The sequence below is a fragment of the Quercus lobata genome, chromosome 2, assembly GCF_001633185.2.
Source record: "Quercus lobata isolate SW786 chromosome 2, ValleyOak3.0 Primary Assembly, whole genome shotgun sequence".
In the NCBI taxonomy this organism is placed as follows: Eukaryota; Viridiplantae; Streptophyta; class Magnoliopsida; order Fagales; family Fagaceae; genus Quercus; species Quercus lobata.
The window spans coordinates 99427241-99445018 of record NC_044905.1 but is presented as its reverse complement, the minus strand read 5'-3'; the positions used below and the strand labels follow the sequence as shown (position 1 = coordinate 99445018).

The 17778-nt window shown below is 35.0% G+C and overlaps 1 protein-coding gene across 1 annotated transcript; it reads left to right on the top strand.

Annotated features, from left to right (window-relative positions):
• The first annotated feature begins 1928 nt into the window (after positions 1-1928).
• On the top strand, positions 1929-16300 carry LOC115977497 (ATP-dependent DNA helicase Q-like 4A). The gene is made up of 26 exons (XM_031099376.1): positions 1929-2067; positions 3690-3780; positions 3878-4051; positions 4655-4718; positions 5097-5510; positions 6004-6174; positions 6263-6393; positions 6648-7011; positions 7091-7222; positions 7589-7675; positions 7784-7911; positions 9898-10018; positions 10105-10256; positions 10382-10517; positions 11342-11465; positions 11546-11616; positions 11753-11821; positions 11947-12075; positions 12184-12342; positions 12443-12523; positions 12608-12769; positions 12948-13003; positions 14762-14894; positions 15082-15176; positions 15515-15592; positions 15664-16300. Exons 2-26 carry the CDS (start codon positions 3758-3760, stop codon positions 16058-16060), a joined length of 3651 nt encoding a protein of 1216 aa, XP_030955236.1. The 5' UTR covers positions 1929-2067; positions 3690-3757; the 3' UTR covers positions 16061-16300.
• Positions 16301-17778: the final 1478 nt, after the last annotated feature.

Below are 17778 nucleotides of genomic sequence, written 5' to 3'. Positions count from 1 at the left end.
CCTACTGGTGCATGTCCATTGTGTTATCTCTTTTTTTTTCCTTAATTTCCTCTCTTCTTTCCTCTGTTTTCTCTCTTATCTTTTATTTTCTTTCTTTTGTTTTCTTTTACTCTGTTTTCTTTTTACTCCGTGAATATGCTCTGTTTTTCGATCCCCCTTTCAGGGCACGACAAGGGTCCTTTTATAGTGTCTGTCGTAGCCAGTTTTTTACCACTTTGCCCCTTAACCGCCTTTGTCTGGTCTGGGTGTATTTGCTGACCACCAAAGGTGTGTGACACTCACCCTTGCCAGACAAAGGCAGGTTTGTTTCATTCCTCAGTCCACCATAGCACTCTTACCTGCCACGGCATAAATGCTTTCTCTCTCTTTCCCTCAAGGCATGCACTTAACGGTTCCCCCCTCAACCTTGCCTCTTTTGGGTGGTCTGTCATCCTAGCAGGACGTACCTCCCAAAAGGGTTTGAGCAGGAGCCGCAAAATAGGCCTTTTCCCCTCTTCCCACCACCAAACCATACCCCCTTTACCTCTTACCTCTGGTCCATGACCCCACCACGTCTCATATTGGCTGGGTACAGGTTAGTGGTGCCTGGGCCTTGCGCGTGCTTTCCTTTCAAATATGTCCAAAAATCTGCCTATTGCTTATGCGTCTGTCATGATCTGGAGGCTCGCCGTCTGTATTTTTTGACCTCTTATGTAGGCTTTTCTTTGTTTTCCCGCTCCATTTTAAGAGCTGGACTGTATCTAGTGAGGGGCCTTACATTTTTTTGGCCCACTCTTGGTTTTCTTTATTTCTTGCAATGTTGTACTGTTATTCCTGCCGTAATAACTTAATCCTGTTGGACCTCTTTTGGGCCATCCGTTTATTCATTTTCTCAGTGGCTTGTCATAGCCACTGTTTTGCTTTTACTTATAGGCTCCTATGTCCCTTTAGGCGTCCACGGCCTGCTTGCTTTCTTTGGGTTTTCTCAGCCCATTTGCTAATTCCATACTTCCATGGGCTTCTTACTAACTTCATTGGGCTTCCCCTGGCCCAATAACCTTATTCTCATCGTTGGGGTTCATGGGCTTGCCATAAACCCCTTGCTCTCTTAGTTTGAATTGCCTTGGGCCTACGGCGGTCCTTTCTCACTTTTTTACCTCATACATTGCCCATGGAATACTATTTCTTTCTTTCCGGGTTTCTTTGAGCTCACTTGCTTCTTCAAGACCCATTTGTTTATTTATTGGACCTGTGATCCATTATTCCTGTCGCTTGGGTCTAATGGTTTTTTTTGCTATCTATTTTGTCAATTCCTTGTTGCCCTTATTATTGGGCTTTCTTTTTTTCTGCCTGAGCTCTCACAAATGGCCCTCAACAAGTGTATCTCGCCCCTCCTCATTCGAAATCCTAACTCCGTCCCTAATTAAGACAATAGAATATAAGATCAAAGTATATACCCTCAATACTTGAGTTTAAGAAAAATAAAGTTTATGATTAAAAAAAAAAGGATCCTTACAAATTTTGATAATTTTTTTTAATCCTCAATAGTAGTTTTCTTTTTTATGAATACTTTCAACAAAACAAAAATACAATTGTTTTATTTTATTTCTCATTTATCTTTTTTTTTCTATAATAATTTCAACAAAACACAATATTCATAATGCTAAATAGGCTACCTTCAATTCTGTGGTTGTGAAGCACAAACCAATACAATTACAATGTTTGAGAACTCATCTGGTACGTGTGTTTAAACAACAATTTTCAGTTTTTTTGAAATTATATTTAGTAAAAAAGTATGTAAAAATACGTATAATATTGTTTAAAAACTAAAACATGTGTACCAAACAGACTCTTAATTTTTTGTTGTTGAGAATAATATAAAAATATAAATTTTTTTATTTATAAAAAGAAAGAAAGAAGGACAACCAAAGCCAAAGACTAATCACTCGTCAAAATAATCAAATACAGCAAAATGTCCCGCCACTCCCACACCGCGCTTACATTTTATTTAAAGTCCTCTCTCTCTAAAACTTGCAGTGTACAAAGAAAACACAATAAGCCCTAACAAAGATTTTCCACATTCCAAAGGTAATCAACTTCAATCCCTCAATTCTAGGGTTCTACTTCATTTCACAACACACACACACACATATTTGTTTAGGGTTTTCAATACGCCGTGTTTGGATTCAGAGCCCCAATTGATTCCGCATTTTTTTTTTTTTGAATTTGTATATCTCTGTGTATAGTCATTATTGTGGGTACCTTGGTTTTAATGGAGGATTAGTAGAAAATGAAAATGTATAGGGATGTTTTCTATAATACCCATTTTGTTTAATTAGAAGAAGAGTGATGTGAACTATGCTAAGTGGGATATATACATAGTTTGGATGTGAAATGAGAAATGTGGTTATGAGTGTATTATTTATATGGGGTTGGGTTCGAGTTACACTCGGGGTAACTCTTATGAATACAAATTATGAATACAAAATATTCAAATGGTCAGAAATCAGTAACTATATCGTAAAATATTTAAATTTCAAGTTTTGTTTTTTTTGGAACCCAATACTTTTTATAGCCGGAGCTTTCCTTAACGAGCTGACCTTACTCTGTAAGTTATAAAAAAAATGAGTTGATGCATTGGATATATGTAACATTCGATTTGTACAAAATTTGGCGTGCCTGTTAAGAACAAAGGGAATGTGTAATCCAACGGTTTTATATATACATTGGAGATGGGCTTGACCTATGATTGTGAATTTTTCTGATTGTCGGATGGAAAAGATGAAGTATTTAAGGGTAAAATTTGTGAGGACTGGGTTGTTTAAAACTCTTACAAACTAGTGTTCTTTGGGCTTACTGAACTTGATCCAGATTGTCTTGTTATTGATAAGAGGGCTTGGTGCATTTGCGAATCTTACATAAATTGAATGAAGAATTGTTGGAGTAAAACTAGTTAGAGATGCCATATCGCGACCATATCATTGATATGATGCAAAAATCTTATCATCTTCCTGTGGTCTTTGTTTTCTGATAAGAATAGATAATCAGTTATTTGGTTCTTCCAAGGGCAAAAATTAAAATCCATAAGTTAAATGCACATATGATATATTTATGTTCATAATTGTGAACATAGAGTAGTTGTTTCCTCAATAAAATTCTGTTACTTATCCAAGAAAAAAAAATCTTGCTCTTGCCTCATTCATTGGATTTGTGAAAACTGCATGTCTGCATGAGTCATGAATTTGTGAATCACTGATGATAATGTTTCAAGTCATAATTATCTAGTGCACATCACTACTTTTCCTTAGAAGTTATTTCTACTTTCTCTTTCCTTTTTTCTTTTTAGAACATGTTTCTTTGACTTTTATAAAATTTAAAAAAAAAAAAAACATGTTTCTTTGACTTGATATTTATGAGGATGTCCTCTCCCGTTTTTCATTTTTGAATGTGAATGGGAGTGGTTGAATATGTTCACCATTTGATAAGGAGTAGAAATGAATGCACAGAGGTAATCACTCTTGTTTTGGTTTTATGTAATTTTTTTATATTCCAGTTTCATTATGTCTACTTTGGTTAGCTCAATTAGTTTGTTACCTTGGGTTTTTCAATTTCGACTTTAGTTTTGTATCTTCTCAAAATTACTTGCAGACTGGAATTCCTTTATTTTGTAGTACATTGAAATTTGTTATTGAGGAGGTTTTATATTGCAGGCTTCTGTATTAATATGTGGATTTTGAGAATGGGGAACTGTTAACTTGGTAGGCGAATATGCTTATCAATGACTATGGAAATGCACATGAGGCAAGAGTTATAATTGTTCTCTTTTTTTTTTTTTTTGCACCAATTTCCTTTCCTTTTCCCTAGCTTGTGTAGTTAATTGTTTGTTATTTATATGCAGCCGGAGCAATTCAGGTCAAGGGCTCAAATGTGATGATAACCTTCCTAAAGTTAATTTGTCACAACATGCTAATGCACATGATAATTTCTTAAGCCAAAATAAGTTTTTGAGTTCAAATTTCCTTTTTTCGTTGTCCTCACAAAAACCTGGTGCTGAAGGAGCAATGTGGGTACGGTATGTTACCGTTAAACACACTGTTTTATTTTTATTTTGTGGTGCACTCTATAATCTCTCTTCCATAGAAAATGAATTTTTATCAATTGATTATATATTGATGCAATGCATATTTTTATGATGGGAATCGGGGCTGTGCAGTTGTTAGAGTACGTTATTCTATATATACAAAAACTTGATGCACATTGGTATTCTGTGATTGCAGTTTAGAAAAAATGCGAATTCCTTTTACCTAATAACAATATTTTTATGGTGTTGGCTCATTTTCTTTTGATCCCTTATTTTTTGCATGGTCATGCTTTTTAATGGTGTGCAATTGGCATTATAAGTTTAAAGGCCTTATACGAAATTCTTGAGTTCTTATTCCTTAGAATTCACAACTCATTGGTTACTGTAAGACAATACTTCACTAACACAAGTACTTGTATAAAAAAACTCCATTAACACAAAGAGATCACCATTTTTTTATTTTTTGGGAAAATTTTCCTTTATTTTATATGAGGCTGTTTAATTTTTTTCTATAACTAAAAGGTGTCAAAGTTGACTTATTCAGACTTTTTTAAGCTTTTAATGTTTGTTTTAATAAAATCTTTATTTTTTCAGGGCAATGGACTTCCAAAGTCAAAATATTGCAAGGTTGCAGAGCCAGAGTGCACAAGTGGAAAAGGTAAAGTTGTTAGGCAGGATCTATGTTCATTTTCAGCTGTCCTAATTTTATATTTAAATTGATTTATAGCAGTGAATATGTTTTTTAATGTTTCATTTGAACTGTGTTAGCTAGTAGTTCTTTTTCTAATTCATTTTGTAGTAGAAGCTGCTTGCCCTGTGCTCTTATTTATTTTTATTTTTTTATAACAATCTTATGTTTATGATCTTGTTATTATGCTTGGTGTTGACAAACTCTAGTTTTTGTTTCAGTTTATAATTAAGTCAATCAAAAGTTAATGTTCTTAACTTGTTTATCCATTTGTAGACATTCAATGGCCATATTTTTCATAACTTCTTCTAATTTGGTAATAAATTTTCAATGGAAAACTTTTGGCAGGCTTGGCATACTCTTTCCAATCTTCAGATTTCTTGCAGGAAGTACACAAAACCTGGAAAAACTGTACAGGTTAAGGATCTTCATAATAATGCATCTCACAGTGTTGGACGAAGAACTATTTCCCAAAGCACATTTAGCATTGAAAGAAGCTTGGAAGGTATACAAACACATAAAAATTTCAGTGAAACCAACAGCAAGATTAGTCAACCTGGAAGGTCCATGGGCAATAATTTTTCATCAAGTAATGTTAGAGCCATGGAAGCTGAAAAGAGTCAGATAAGAGCATCAGTAGTCAACAATTCTCATTCTCAGAATTTGGATAGATCATTCAACAATCATACTGTTCATATTGACCAAGTAAAAGAGTCTGCAGGAATTTTTGCTGGTAACCTGGATGATGATGACATACTTGAGGTAATTCATATCACTGTTGTTTATGAATTACAATGAAATTTGGATAACCTGAATTAGCTCTAATCAATTTAACTTGGTTAGGAGTAATTCATGTTGGAACTCTATGTTTTTAATTGTTTTGATATCATCAAGTTGGCAAAATTTTACCAATAAAAGAAAGTTGGCATAGTTTCAAGTGCATCAAATAGCGCTTATCAAGTAGCTAAATTTGAGTTTGTTTGTAATATGGTATCTGTTGGATTACATTTTTAAAGAAAGTTGTGATTTTCATTTTTTGCTGTTTTGCTAATGAACAAATGCAAATGAAGATTTCATAGATTGTTTCTGGTGAATCCAGGTCGCTGGTTTAAAATTATTTCATGTACTTCTGGTTTAAGTGTTGAAGTAGTCCTCATATTTCTATGTATCTGAAGTCATATGTTGTTTTGGCTTTATTGATGTCAATGTTGATTTCTGTGCATTCGCCTGTCTCATTTACTGCCTTTGGGTTCAGAATATTGATGTGGACCATATAGTGGAACGGTACCAATCAACTTGCACACCACAACCATCAATTTCTAAGCTGCCGCCCATTACTCCAACTATAGATAAAGATAATTTTTCTAGGCAAGATGAAAGTAGTTTGCCACTGGAATTGTGCTCAAACTGCAGTCATGGTCTTAAGGTAGGTGTAGCATATTTTTTCTGTTCAATTGTGACTCCATTTTAGTATACTGTCAGCTTCATATGCCTGATTTTTGGTCGTAATGCAGCTAGGACTGTGCCCCGAAGCTACGACTCATTTGCAGGAAATGAAGGACATGCTAATCGTTATATCAAATGAACTGCTTGATAATGTTAATGAACTCACCTCAGAGCACATTGAGAAGCTTCGTCAAGATAGGTTTGCTTCCCACCTGATCTGTAATTATTGTTCAATATTCTATTTGCCACATATATTGGATCTGTTCAGAGGAAATGACAAAGTGAAATTCTGAATATACAAAGAAATAATAGAATATGATGAATACGTGAATTCATGCAGAATGGTTTATATTGCCTTTTGTTGTCTCATAATAGCACTCTTTCATGTTTTTGTAATACACTAATCATCATTGTCTAAGAGGTATGAGCCAATTAATGTTTGTTTATTGTTAGGTCACAGCTAAATAAGCAAATTCAGCAGCTTGATGGGTATCTTCGTGCCAATTCAGTCGACGAGGAAAGACAAAAATCACATTATCCTACATCCACAACAGCCATCCGGTCATTTCAATATGAAACACCTCAAGCAGCTGCTTTCAAGACACCAATGAGATTTGAAGCCCAGGTAAATCTGAATAATGAGCTGGGAGGGAATGAAAGGTGGAATTCATTCTCCTCTGTAGATAGATTTGATGTTTCATCAGGCCCTTTGGAGAGGGAACCGTATGTTCCTAAGTATGTTGAAGTTAATTATATTGAAGGTTCTAATGACAAAAAGTGGAGTAGTCAGAACTTCCCATGGGCAAAGAAGCTGGAGGTGGTTATCTGAATTATTTTCAAGTTTCTTATTTGCATGGATGTCATCCTGATGGTTATTTACATACTTCCAATCTCAGGCCAATAACAAGAAAGTGTTTGGGAACCACTCTTTTCGCCCCAACCAAAGAGAGGTTATTAACGCTACGATGAGTGGTTGTGATGTTTTCGTTCTAATGCCAACTGGAGGGGGAAAGAGTTTGACATATCAGGTAAAAAAAGCTTGCAAGGATCTTATGGATCATGGTTCTTCTTCAATTTCTGGGTAATAAGATACTGTTTACTATTTTCATTCTCAGTACATCTTAATGATTGTGCCACCTTACTGATCCCTTTTTTAAAAATGATTTCAGTCATCTGTTGTTTCTAATTTTCTGATCTATGGTCAGTACATCATTGATAATTCTGGCCTGTTTTGCTTGTTCATTTTCTTATATGCTTGATTTTAGTGGTATTCTAGATCAAGCGACTTGTATAGTGTAGGGTTCCCTTGTTAATATTGGGAAATTTAACTTTTTGTCGTTTGCATTATGGGAGTTTACACTTTGGAATTTTTTGTTTGTTTTTTTTCCTTGCAGCTCCCTGCTCTTATCTGTCCAGGTATAACATTGGTAATTTCTCCCCTCGTGTCACTTATTCAAGATCAGATAATGCATCTATTGCAGGTAATGTTTGCTTTATCACTGACGTCTGCAGCCTTCAATACCATCTGGACTATTTATGTGCTGCTTATTGAATGATATACATTTTTTTTCTCTTTGAGTTGCACTTAGGCGAACATACCTGCTGCTTACTTAAGTGCCAATATGGAATGGACAGAACAGCAGGAGATCCTTAGAGAGCTATGCTCTGATTACTGTAAATACAAGCTATTATATGTGACACCAGAGAAAGTTGCCAGGTGAGTGTTTTTTTAATCTTCATGATTACTATTTTGCAAAAAACCATGCACTGATATGTCCTATTACTTTAGCTGCATTACTTGACTATTCCTTGATGAAGAAACACTAGAAATGGACAAGCGTGCTATTTATAACAAATATAGGACAAATTGATACTTCTAGTAGTCCAAGATGAACTAGCCATCTTTTCCCCAATTTTTGATGTAGCTCAACCATTCTTGAGCTTTCTTTAATCTCCAAAGATTTAAACTAGCTAAAGCCATGACCTAGTTTTTTCTTCAATCACTTTTGCACAACCAATAGTACAATGACTAACAAACCCAATTAAAGCAATGCTGAAGTCCATTCTTCAAGGTTCTGTATGATTGGATGTTGGTGATTGGCAGTGTCCCTTTGTCCTCTTCTTTTCTTGATTATATGGATTTTAGATCCTAATTCTTTAATGGATTCTTCAATACACTTCCTACTTCCTAGGTACTTGTTCCTTCACTTCCAATTAAAGGAAGTGGAGAAATTGAAGAGAACAAAGGATCTTATATGAATTTAAAATTAGACTAAGTGGTCTGTGATAATGGTTTGCTGTGTCATTCAGTGTTTACACAATTGTGGTTGCAAGTTGACCACAATGGTAATGTTAGTGGATGATAGACTAGGGCATGTCAGTGATGTAGCTTAATGGATTGTGATGGTGGTTTTGTTTGTGGGTTTTTGATGGGTTTAGGGTGAATATTCATGGTCATAAGTTTATGTGATGGTGGTTGATGCAGGGAGCACAACCAAAACCATTTCAGATTTAATTTTTGAATTATATTTCATTTTGACTTTTGAATTTGGTTGATGGTGGTTTTGATGATTGTAGTTTGACTGTTGGGGTTTTAAAAAAATGGTTAAGTGATGATGATGCAATGATGGATAATAATGATGGTGGTGGCCAGGAAAAATAATGACAGTGAGCCTAGGTTGTTGTGTGGAGAGTTGGGAGATGGAGTGATCCTTGGATTTTAGATTGGAGGATATGAGTTCAATTATGTTACAATTGAAAGATGGCAGCAGCTAGGAATATAAGTGATGGTCTTATTGTGTTAGTGAGCTAGGCAATGGAGCAATGGGATTCACAACTGAAAATTATGGTACGATGATGCTATAGGTTTGTCATGTTATACGGAGAGTGCTGCTGGATAAAGGATGTAATGGTGGAATTTGAAGACGGGGGGGGGGGGTGCAGTGTAGATTAGGGTAATGCTATTTTTACAAAATCTGGGTGTTTTTGATTGAAATGGTAGCCCAAAATCACATGATAATTACATTTTTGAAAAAGCCAATACATTTGATGGCATTCTTTTTTGTCTGTGGGTGGATTGGACAGAGGTGGGGGGGGGGGGGGAGGTTATGTCTAAGTGCCCACTTATTGTGTGCTACACATGCCAGAGACTTTTAATATAGACCTGCAATAGAATATCTGATTATCTGTCTTTAAAGTTGGCAATGAGTTGGACATATTAAACACTTAAATGTGATCTGATGGTCTAATTCACTTTTAAACATCAACTAAGCCACTTAAATAATGGTTCTTTGAGTCAACTTGGGTTATATGTGATTTATCTTGTCTTCCTTTTATAAATAATGAATATAGAATATTTTATTTAAAATTATATATTGAGAATGATTTACAAAGTAGCACAAATATTCTATGCATGATACTCTATATATGCGTGTGTGGATGTGCACGTGGTATTTGTATATAAATAAATATGTATTTTTGTACTCTTTTGTATCCCTTGTCTTTTGGTTTATTGTGTCATGTCTTGTTCATGTTTGTGCTGTCATGTTTTGCATCTTCATAGATTAGAATTGATTGTACAAACTGGATCTTTAGAAGGGACATTGTAAAGACCAAAGTATGGAGTTGAAAAGTGCAGTTGAACTTTTGTTTCTTTGCTTTTCATTATTTTGTTAATTTTGGAAACCAATCTTCTTGAATGCAGAAGTGATGTTCTTTTGAGGCATCTGGAGAGTTTACATGCTCGGGAATTGCTTGCCAGGGTTGTTATTGATGAAGCTCATTGTGTGAGCCAGTGGGGGCATGATTTTAGACCAGATTATCAGGTAGTGGCTTTTCAAACCTTTTTAACTTCATGCTGCAGGGTAATATAGCTGCTGCTTAGTGCTAAGCTGTTTTGCAAAATGTCCAGGGTCTTGGTATCTTGAAACAGAAGTTCCAAAATACTCCTGTGTTAGCTTTAACAGCTACTGCAACAGCCAGTGTAAAAGAAGATGTTGTGCAGGCTCTAGGCCTTGTCAACTGCATTGTTTTCCGGCAAAGTTTTAATCGCCCAAATTTATGGTTAGTGTTGAATAAATGTTCACACCCTAGCAAAAAAAGAAAAAAAAGAAAAAAGAAAAAATAAAAAAAATAAATTAGAAGTTCCCACTGAAAATAGAATTCATCACTCACTGTGAGCATTGCAGGTATTCTGTTATCCCCAAGACTAAGAAGTGTGTGGAAGACATTGACAAATTCATCAAAGAAAACCACTTTGATGAATGTGGAATAATTTATTGTCTTTCAAGAATGGACTGTGAAAAAGTAGCTGAAAAGTTACAGGTCAGTCTATCTTATCATTACTTTGTTTTTGTTGGCGGGGTGTGTTTTAGTACTTTTAAGAAGGGCGTGATACCATGAATGATTTAATAACTTATTAGTACTCTTGTTTTCCTTTCTTTGATTTACTTTATTGCAGGTCTGAATATTGCTTGTTTAGTCTATTTTAGCTTTGAATTTTTTGCAAATTTATTGCCTTGCTTGGAATCTGTTTGGTATTGAATTTTTTGATATTATGGTCATGCTAGATTGATCTTGATTGCTTGCTAGTGTTTAATGAAATTGATTGTCTTGTATACATTCTAATGTTATGGTCATCTATGTGGGACTGTGCAAGTGCAACATGACACACCTATTCGAAAATTTGGCTATAGCTGTGCTTGCTTCTGATGAAGTGAGTCAAGGGACTTTTATATTATTTTTGACTAAAAAGTTCTTCCAGTATTGGAAATTATAATCATAGTTGTTAAATCATTGAAACAATCTTTTGAGTTCATCAAATGTGCTTGCTGTATTTAACATGTTTAAATGATGTTTGTCCATCTAATTTGTGCTTTTCTTGTATGTTGCACATTCTTGAGCAATTGGTTTGTGTTTGAAAGGTAAAAAAAAGGGAGGACCTAAATTTGGAGTACTTAAATAGTGATAAGATAAAAGGTGTTAGTTAAGAAACAAATGGCAAACCCCTGAAAACCATCAAATTGACTATTATGCTACAGGAAATTTGTGTGGAAGGCCAAGGGGTGAGCCAAAGATAAAATATAAGATCAATATATGTATTTTTTAATTTTGTGATTCATGTTTGCTTAAGTCTATCATTTCTTCAGGAATGTGGACATAAAGCGGCATTCTACCATGGTAGCATGGATCCTGCTCAACGTGCCTTTACCCAAAAGCAATGGAGCAAAGATGAAATCAATATAATTTGTGCTACGGTGGCATTTGGAATGGGTATCATTGACTTTTGCTGCTTGCTGCCTTTTGATTAATTACAAAGAACAATGTAGTAAATAGTAATGTGTGCATTTCAGGTATCAACAAACCAGATGTCCGCTTTGTAATTCATCATTCTCTCCCAAAATCTATTGAAGGTTACCACCAGGTAATTAATAACAAGTATACCACTACTTGGACAGTGATACTTATGTCAGTAGTTTAGAATTGAACACAACAGTGGATGACTTTTTAAATTCAGCTTAATGATTCTTTTAGCTCTTTGTATCACTGTTATGTCTCAGGAGTGTGGCCGAGCTGGTAGAGATGGTCAGCGGTCATCTTGTGTTTTGTATTACAGTTATAGTGACTATGTAAGTCACTCTAGTAAAACTCATACTTCTTGTTGAGATTTTTTAATTCTATATTTGAACAATGAGTTTGTATTTAAACATTTTGTATTTATTGGTTCTTTTTCCCCACTTGTCTTTTTTTGCAGATAAGACTCAAGCATATGATTAGCCAAGGAGTAGCAGAGCAAACTCCATTGACATCTGGATATAATCGTGTCAACACTGCTAATTCAGGGAGGATACTGGAAACAAATACCGAAAATATTTTGCGCATGGTACTTGATATAAGCTTTGCATTGTAGTTTTTTTTTTTTTTTTTGTCTGTTACTAATACCCTATTGATTTGAATGAAAATGTTCTTAATTAATGTCAAATTGTTTCAGGTCAGTTATTGTGAAAATGATGTAGATTGTCGACGTCTTCTACAGCTCGTTCATTTTGGAGAGAAGTTTGATTCTGCAAACTGTAAAAAAACCTGTGACAATTGTTTGAAGAATAAAAGTTTAATTGAGAAGGATGTCACAGGCATTGCAAAGCAATTGGTTTGAGCATTTTCGTCTTAGTCACACCTTTTTATGGATACTGTAGTTCATTTTAATTCACTTATCATTTCATTAATCACTTTTTTATTTGTCTTGCTAGGTTGAACTGGTGAAGTTAATGGGGCAGCAGTTTTCATCATCTCATATTTTAGAAGTCTATAGGGGATCCTTAAGCCAATTTGTACGTTCTTATAAAACTTGTGCTTTGCTTTCTATGTTCATGTCACTTTCTATTATTTAATTCTGTCCGGCTTATTTCAACTAGGTCAAGAAGCACAGACATGAGACTTTAAGCCTGCATGGAGCTGGGAAACATCTAGACAAGGGTGAAGCTTCCCGTATATTGCGTCATCTTGTTACTGAGGATTTCCTTGTGGAAGATGTCAAGAAAAGTGATGTTTATGGATCTGTATCATCAATATTGAAGGTAATTGTAATTTCTTTAGACTTTCATTCTGTATTTTGTATATGAGATGACTTCAATTGAAAGGGGTTAGAAATTGCTCCTTGATGTTGCCCACTACGGTTAGTTTATGCATATAAAATTTCTTCCTTTGTTTTAATTTCTTGTATTAAGGTTTAGTGTTATTTTAAATTTTGTGCAGGTGAACGAGTCCAAAGCTAAAAATCTCTTCCTTGGTGGGCAGACAATCATATTAAGGTCCTTTTTAGCCCTGTTGTGTCATGCTTAGTTGTAAATCTGATATATGCCAAGTCTAGCAAGTCTTTTTGTGTGTGAATATGGTATTGATATGATATGTAAAATTTTGTCAGTCAGATGCTTGCCAACATGACATGTTAATGTCTAATTCGAGTTGCGTACTTGCACCCATGTCCAATACCTTTTATTTCTGAAATCTGTGGACTGTGTTATATCCTTTCATAATTATTTTACTAGCATTTCATTTTTTGATTATATGTAATTAATTAGGGTGTTAATTGCTCAAAAAGCATTTTATGATGGTAATACAGTTGCTAGTTTCTCATGTCATGGATAATGAAGGGATTTAAAAATAATAATTTTTTTTTTTTGATAAGATGTCATGGATAATGAAGTTAATTGTTTATGGCTTGTCCATAGAAAATTCATATATGCTGCAAGTCACCAATGCAGTTGAATTAACATGTTATCTGTTTCACACGTGGTCTGGTTTCTGTGTCTCCTTGATGGTATATTCGAGACTCTGAATGCTTAAGAACTTGCTTCTGTGTCCATCTTTATTGCTTGTCTCAATTGTCTCTTCATGATGAAGGCACTTTAGTTTGACCTGGTCTAGTTGTTTTTGGTTTATGATAGATTTGTAATCAAGTAGCATGTAGAAATGAATTAGTCAAATTGCAATTGGGGCTCCTCGTAATCACTTATAAACCCAAGATATATCTAGTAAACACCCGATGTGGGACTCAGCACACACCCGCACAACACACACTCAAACAATCTAATCCAATCAAATCTGCACAATCTGGGGTGAGGGTATCACACACCCAAACAGCTGATTGAAATCTATGTTGCCTCTTTGTTTATTTTTACTAAAAATTTTTGCTACTAGGCTGTGCAATTTTAGACTCTGTCTCTATGTTGGGAATGTGTTGTATGTTTCACAACATACTTCTGTATGTGAAAGAAAATGGGGTATTGACCTTAATTTTGAGAGCAAGGGGCCATGGCTTTTTTAACACTGAAAGGCACTAGTGGTGAAGGTGTGGTTTTTACTATGAAATGAAGTTCTTTATTATGCCTTCATCACTGTAATTTAGTTCTTTATTGTTATTCTATTTTTGTTTCTCGTCAAATATTTTTACTCTTTCCTACACGGTTTAACAAATTATGGCCATGTTGGTATAATTCAACCTTTTAAAAGTTTGATTTCCAGGTTATCATATTAGTTTCTCAAATAAAGTTCTTGCTTGGATCCTCTCCTGGATGTTTTGTAATCACCGAGACATGGTGTAGATGAATTGTCTATGTATTCTGTCGTTTTCTTATTTTTGGGCCTTCTGAAAGGCCGAATTCCTGTAGGCTTTCTCTTGGGTTCCAGGAAATAGGGCCATAGCTGCTCTGTTCCTGGATCAGCTGTGTCTACATTTCAAGGTCATTCACTTTTTTTACTGTGAATATATTCTTGCTTGTTGTTTGGAGTACTATTGAGAGTTTAGCAAATTGTTTCATGTGTCTTGGTGAAGACTTAAGTTTGTTATTGAAAGATTAGATTAATAAAAGCTACATTTAAGGACAAAAAAATGCATCTAACACTTACTAGATCAGCGAAAGCTTGTTTTGATCAGATTGTTTTTGGTTGTGTTTATCTGCAACCTGTTATCCTCTTTGATTATTTCCTAAGCAAATTTCCAGTAAAGTTTTGTTTAACCGACATGCATTGCTACGATCTCATGCACTGACACCTTGTATACCTTGTAGATTCCATTCCTCTGCGAAAGCGGTTAAACTGAGCAAATCTGGAGTGACTCCAGCAAAAGGCTCATTGACATCTGGGAAGCTAAGTCCTCCTCGAATTGACACTCCTGCTGAGCCTCAACCTGAAGTAGACTTGGTATTTTTGATGGATATTATACATGCATACACGTCCATAGATATATATATATATATATATATATATATGCATATACCCATCATCCTTTGCAATCTTCTGCTTTATGAAATTAATGACTTTCATTACCTGCTAAATCAACTATTTGTTTTGTTTTATTTCATTTTTCTATCAACGTGTTCTACAACAGAATCTCTCAGCCAAACTGTATTCAGCTCTGCGAATGCTCCGAACTATTCTTGTCAAAGAAGCTGGGGAGGGGGTCATGGCATACCACATATTTGGGTTTGTTCTTAGCCATTTCCTATTCTTCCACAATGCTTTCCATTTATGACTATTTTTGTTTATGAGAATAAAAGGTTGTACCCAGTGCACCACTCCCACTTTTGCAGGGCCTGGGAAAAGTCATGGAAGCAAAATAAATTCATTTGATTTTTTATAATTTTTTCAGGATGCAATATTCGTCTTTATACAAACTTATAAAATTTTCATTGATTTTTTACAATTCTTTCAGGATGCAATATTTGTCTTTTTACACTTATATATTGCTGTTCATCATCTCTATCCCACTTTATTTTAATATATGTCCTAATGAGTTGCTTTTACCCCCCTTCTCGACTTAGTAATGCTACGCTGCAGCACATCAGCAAAAGAATTCCCAGAACAAAGGAAGAGCTTCTTGAGATCAATGGCATTGGCAAGTAAGTTGTGAGGTTGGTTAAGCCCTGGTTACTCGAGAGTCAATTTTATTAACTTTCTGGCTTTAATTCAGGGCTAAGGTAAGCAAGTACGGAGATCGGATACTTGAAACCATCGAGTCTACCATCCACGAATACTACAAGACAGAGAAAAACAACAGCAGCAGCAATGACAGTACTGATTCAATGAAGAGGAGAAGGAATACAAATAGCAACCAAAATACTAACTTTGAGGATGATGACTTCTCCAGAAGTACTGGTAGATCAAAGAAAAGAGCAGTAATGGAGCAGAAGAAAACTGCTGAGGCTTCTAATGGTATGAAGCCAGATTCTTCCAACCAATGCATAGATGATGACCTAGATTTCTATGATTATGATTTTGAAATGAATGGTTCAAATACAAAGGCTAGTTCGAACAATGGAAGAGTGCTTCCTTTGTGGTCAGCAGCTGGAAACGGGATTCAATCTTGATTATTTCAAAAGCATGTATAGTAGAAAGCAATTTCTTGTTGCATTTAATTTAAAACTATGGGGAAGAATTTTGTGTGACAACCATGCATTTCTGGCTGTCTGAACCAAAGGTTTTGTACCATTTATGTAGTGGATATTTTAGTGTGTACAGTTTTGCAAAACTTTTTAGTAGCCAGTTTCTTATGTATCAGACCGTGACCAAAGGTAATTTTATAATCGTAGTAGAAAGGCATTGAATGACATTGAGGCACATGTATGTTGCTCGTGAGTTGTAATCTGAATGCGATGGTGTCCTGTTTGACTCAATAAGTATGTGTCTGTGAGTCATTATCATGTAAGTTAAAGTAGTGACTGAAAACGCAATGTCTCTTGACAGTTGAGCTCCCTGAGTTTGCTAATACACACTGATTTAACGGCAGAGTCAGGTACCCAATTGAGATGGCAAATTCAGCATGTTTTTTAGGTATATAGTGGGAGAGGAGGTGGGTTTAAACAACAGACATGAGATCATCTTGTTGAAAGCTTTTGCAACAAGTTATAACTTGAAATTCAGCATTCTGCAAAGGATACTATTACCATTGAAATTTAGCAATTGAGTGCTTTTGCAATATGGTACAGCAAGTAAATGAGATCATCTTGTTGTTTCTTGTAACTTTGAAAGTATTTAAAGTTTGGGATGGTTTCCGTTTAGCACGAGAGATTTCCTTTCAGCCAAAGAAAGAAAAGAAAAAAAAGTTGTCTAAATAAATTGTCTCTTCGAACAGGCACAAGTAAAAGGTTTGTCTTTATGAGTATACACAAGAGAAAGGTTATGTTGAACACCAAAAACAAGAGAGGGGTTTTGTTTGTTCGAACAGATATATATTGTTCAAATAGTTACAACTGATCAAATCGACATCTGCTCAAACAGACAAGTAGAGATCTATACAATTTCTACAAGCACCCTTAAAAAATTACCTACACAACACTCTTTAAGTTTGTGCATGAGAGAGAGAGAGAGGTTGTGTTGTAAAATTAGACAAACAACTTAATTCTATGCTAATTATATCATACAATTGTTGAGAATCCTATTAATGCCAATAGAGCCCTGGGCAAATCACGTCTTGAGGAAAGTGACAAAGTAACATGCCATGAAACCGTCTCCCTCAATTGGTATCCTCTTACCAAATCTCACGTAGAGTGATGTCAGGGATACTATAAATTTTAGGGAAATGTTAACAAGCACCGTGCGGTGTTTGTTAAGATTTCCCAATATAGATCTCACTTAAAAAAAAAAGAGGAAAAAAGTTGTCAAAAAAAAAAAACTGCAAAAATAAAAAATAAAAAGCTGCTAAAAGTTGTCAAAAAAATTGTTATTATGGTATCCGTAAACACAACCCTAAATTTTATTACATAAATCTTACAAATTGATCATGAAAAAACTATTATGATGACGTTCATTTATTACTTTGTTGAAGTCCAACAATTGCATTTATTGCTACATTACTTTGTAAACCTTTATAGTAGCTTTGGCATTTTTTATTACCCAAAATTTTTGACATCAACCAGAAGTATGAGTACCACTAGGGTCTTGAATCTCGACCACTCCATAGATGGACTCCTCACCATGAGAAATTCCATCGTGCCTCAAGCAAATCGATCCAATATCCCTAATGACCAATTGTCAAAACCATAGCACCAATAAATCCACCCATATCAATGTCATAAATCTAGAATAC

Excerpts from the sequence above, each read along its gene's own strand:
- LOC115977497 (XM_031099376.1), top strand. The coding sequence starts at position 3,758 with ATGACTATGGAAATGCACATGAG. Across the intron at positions 5,511-6,003 it reads ATGATGATGACATACTTGAG|AATATTGATGTGGACCATAT; the intron begins GTAATTCATATC and ends CTTTGGGTTCAG. Across the intron at positions 12,524-12,607 it reads GGGGATCCTTAAGCCAATTT|GTCAAGAAGCACAGACATGA; the intron begins GTACGTTCTTAT and ends TATTTCAACTAG.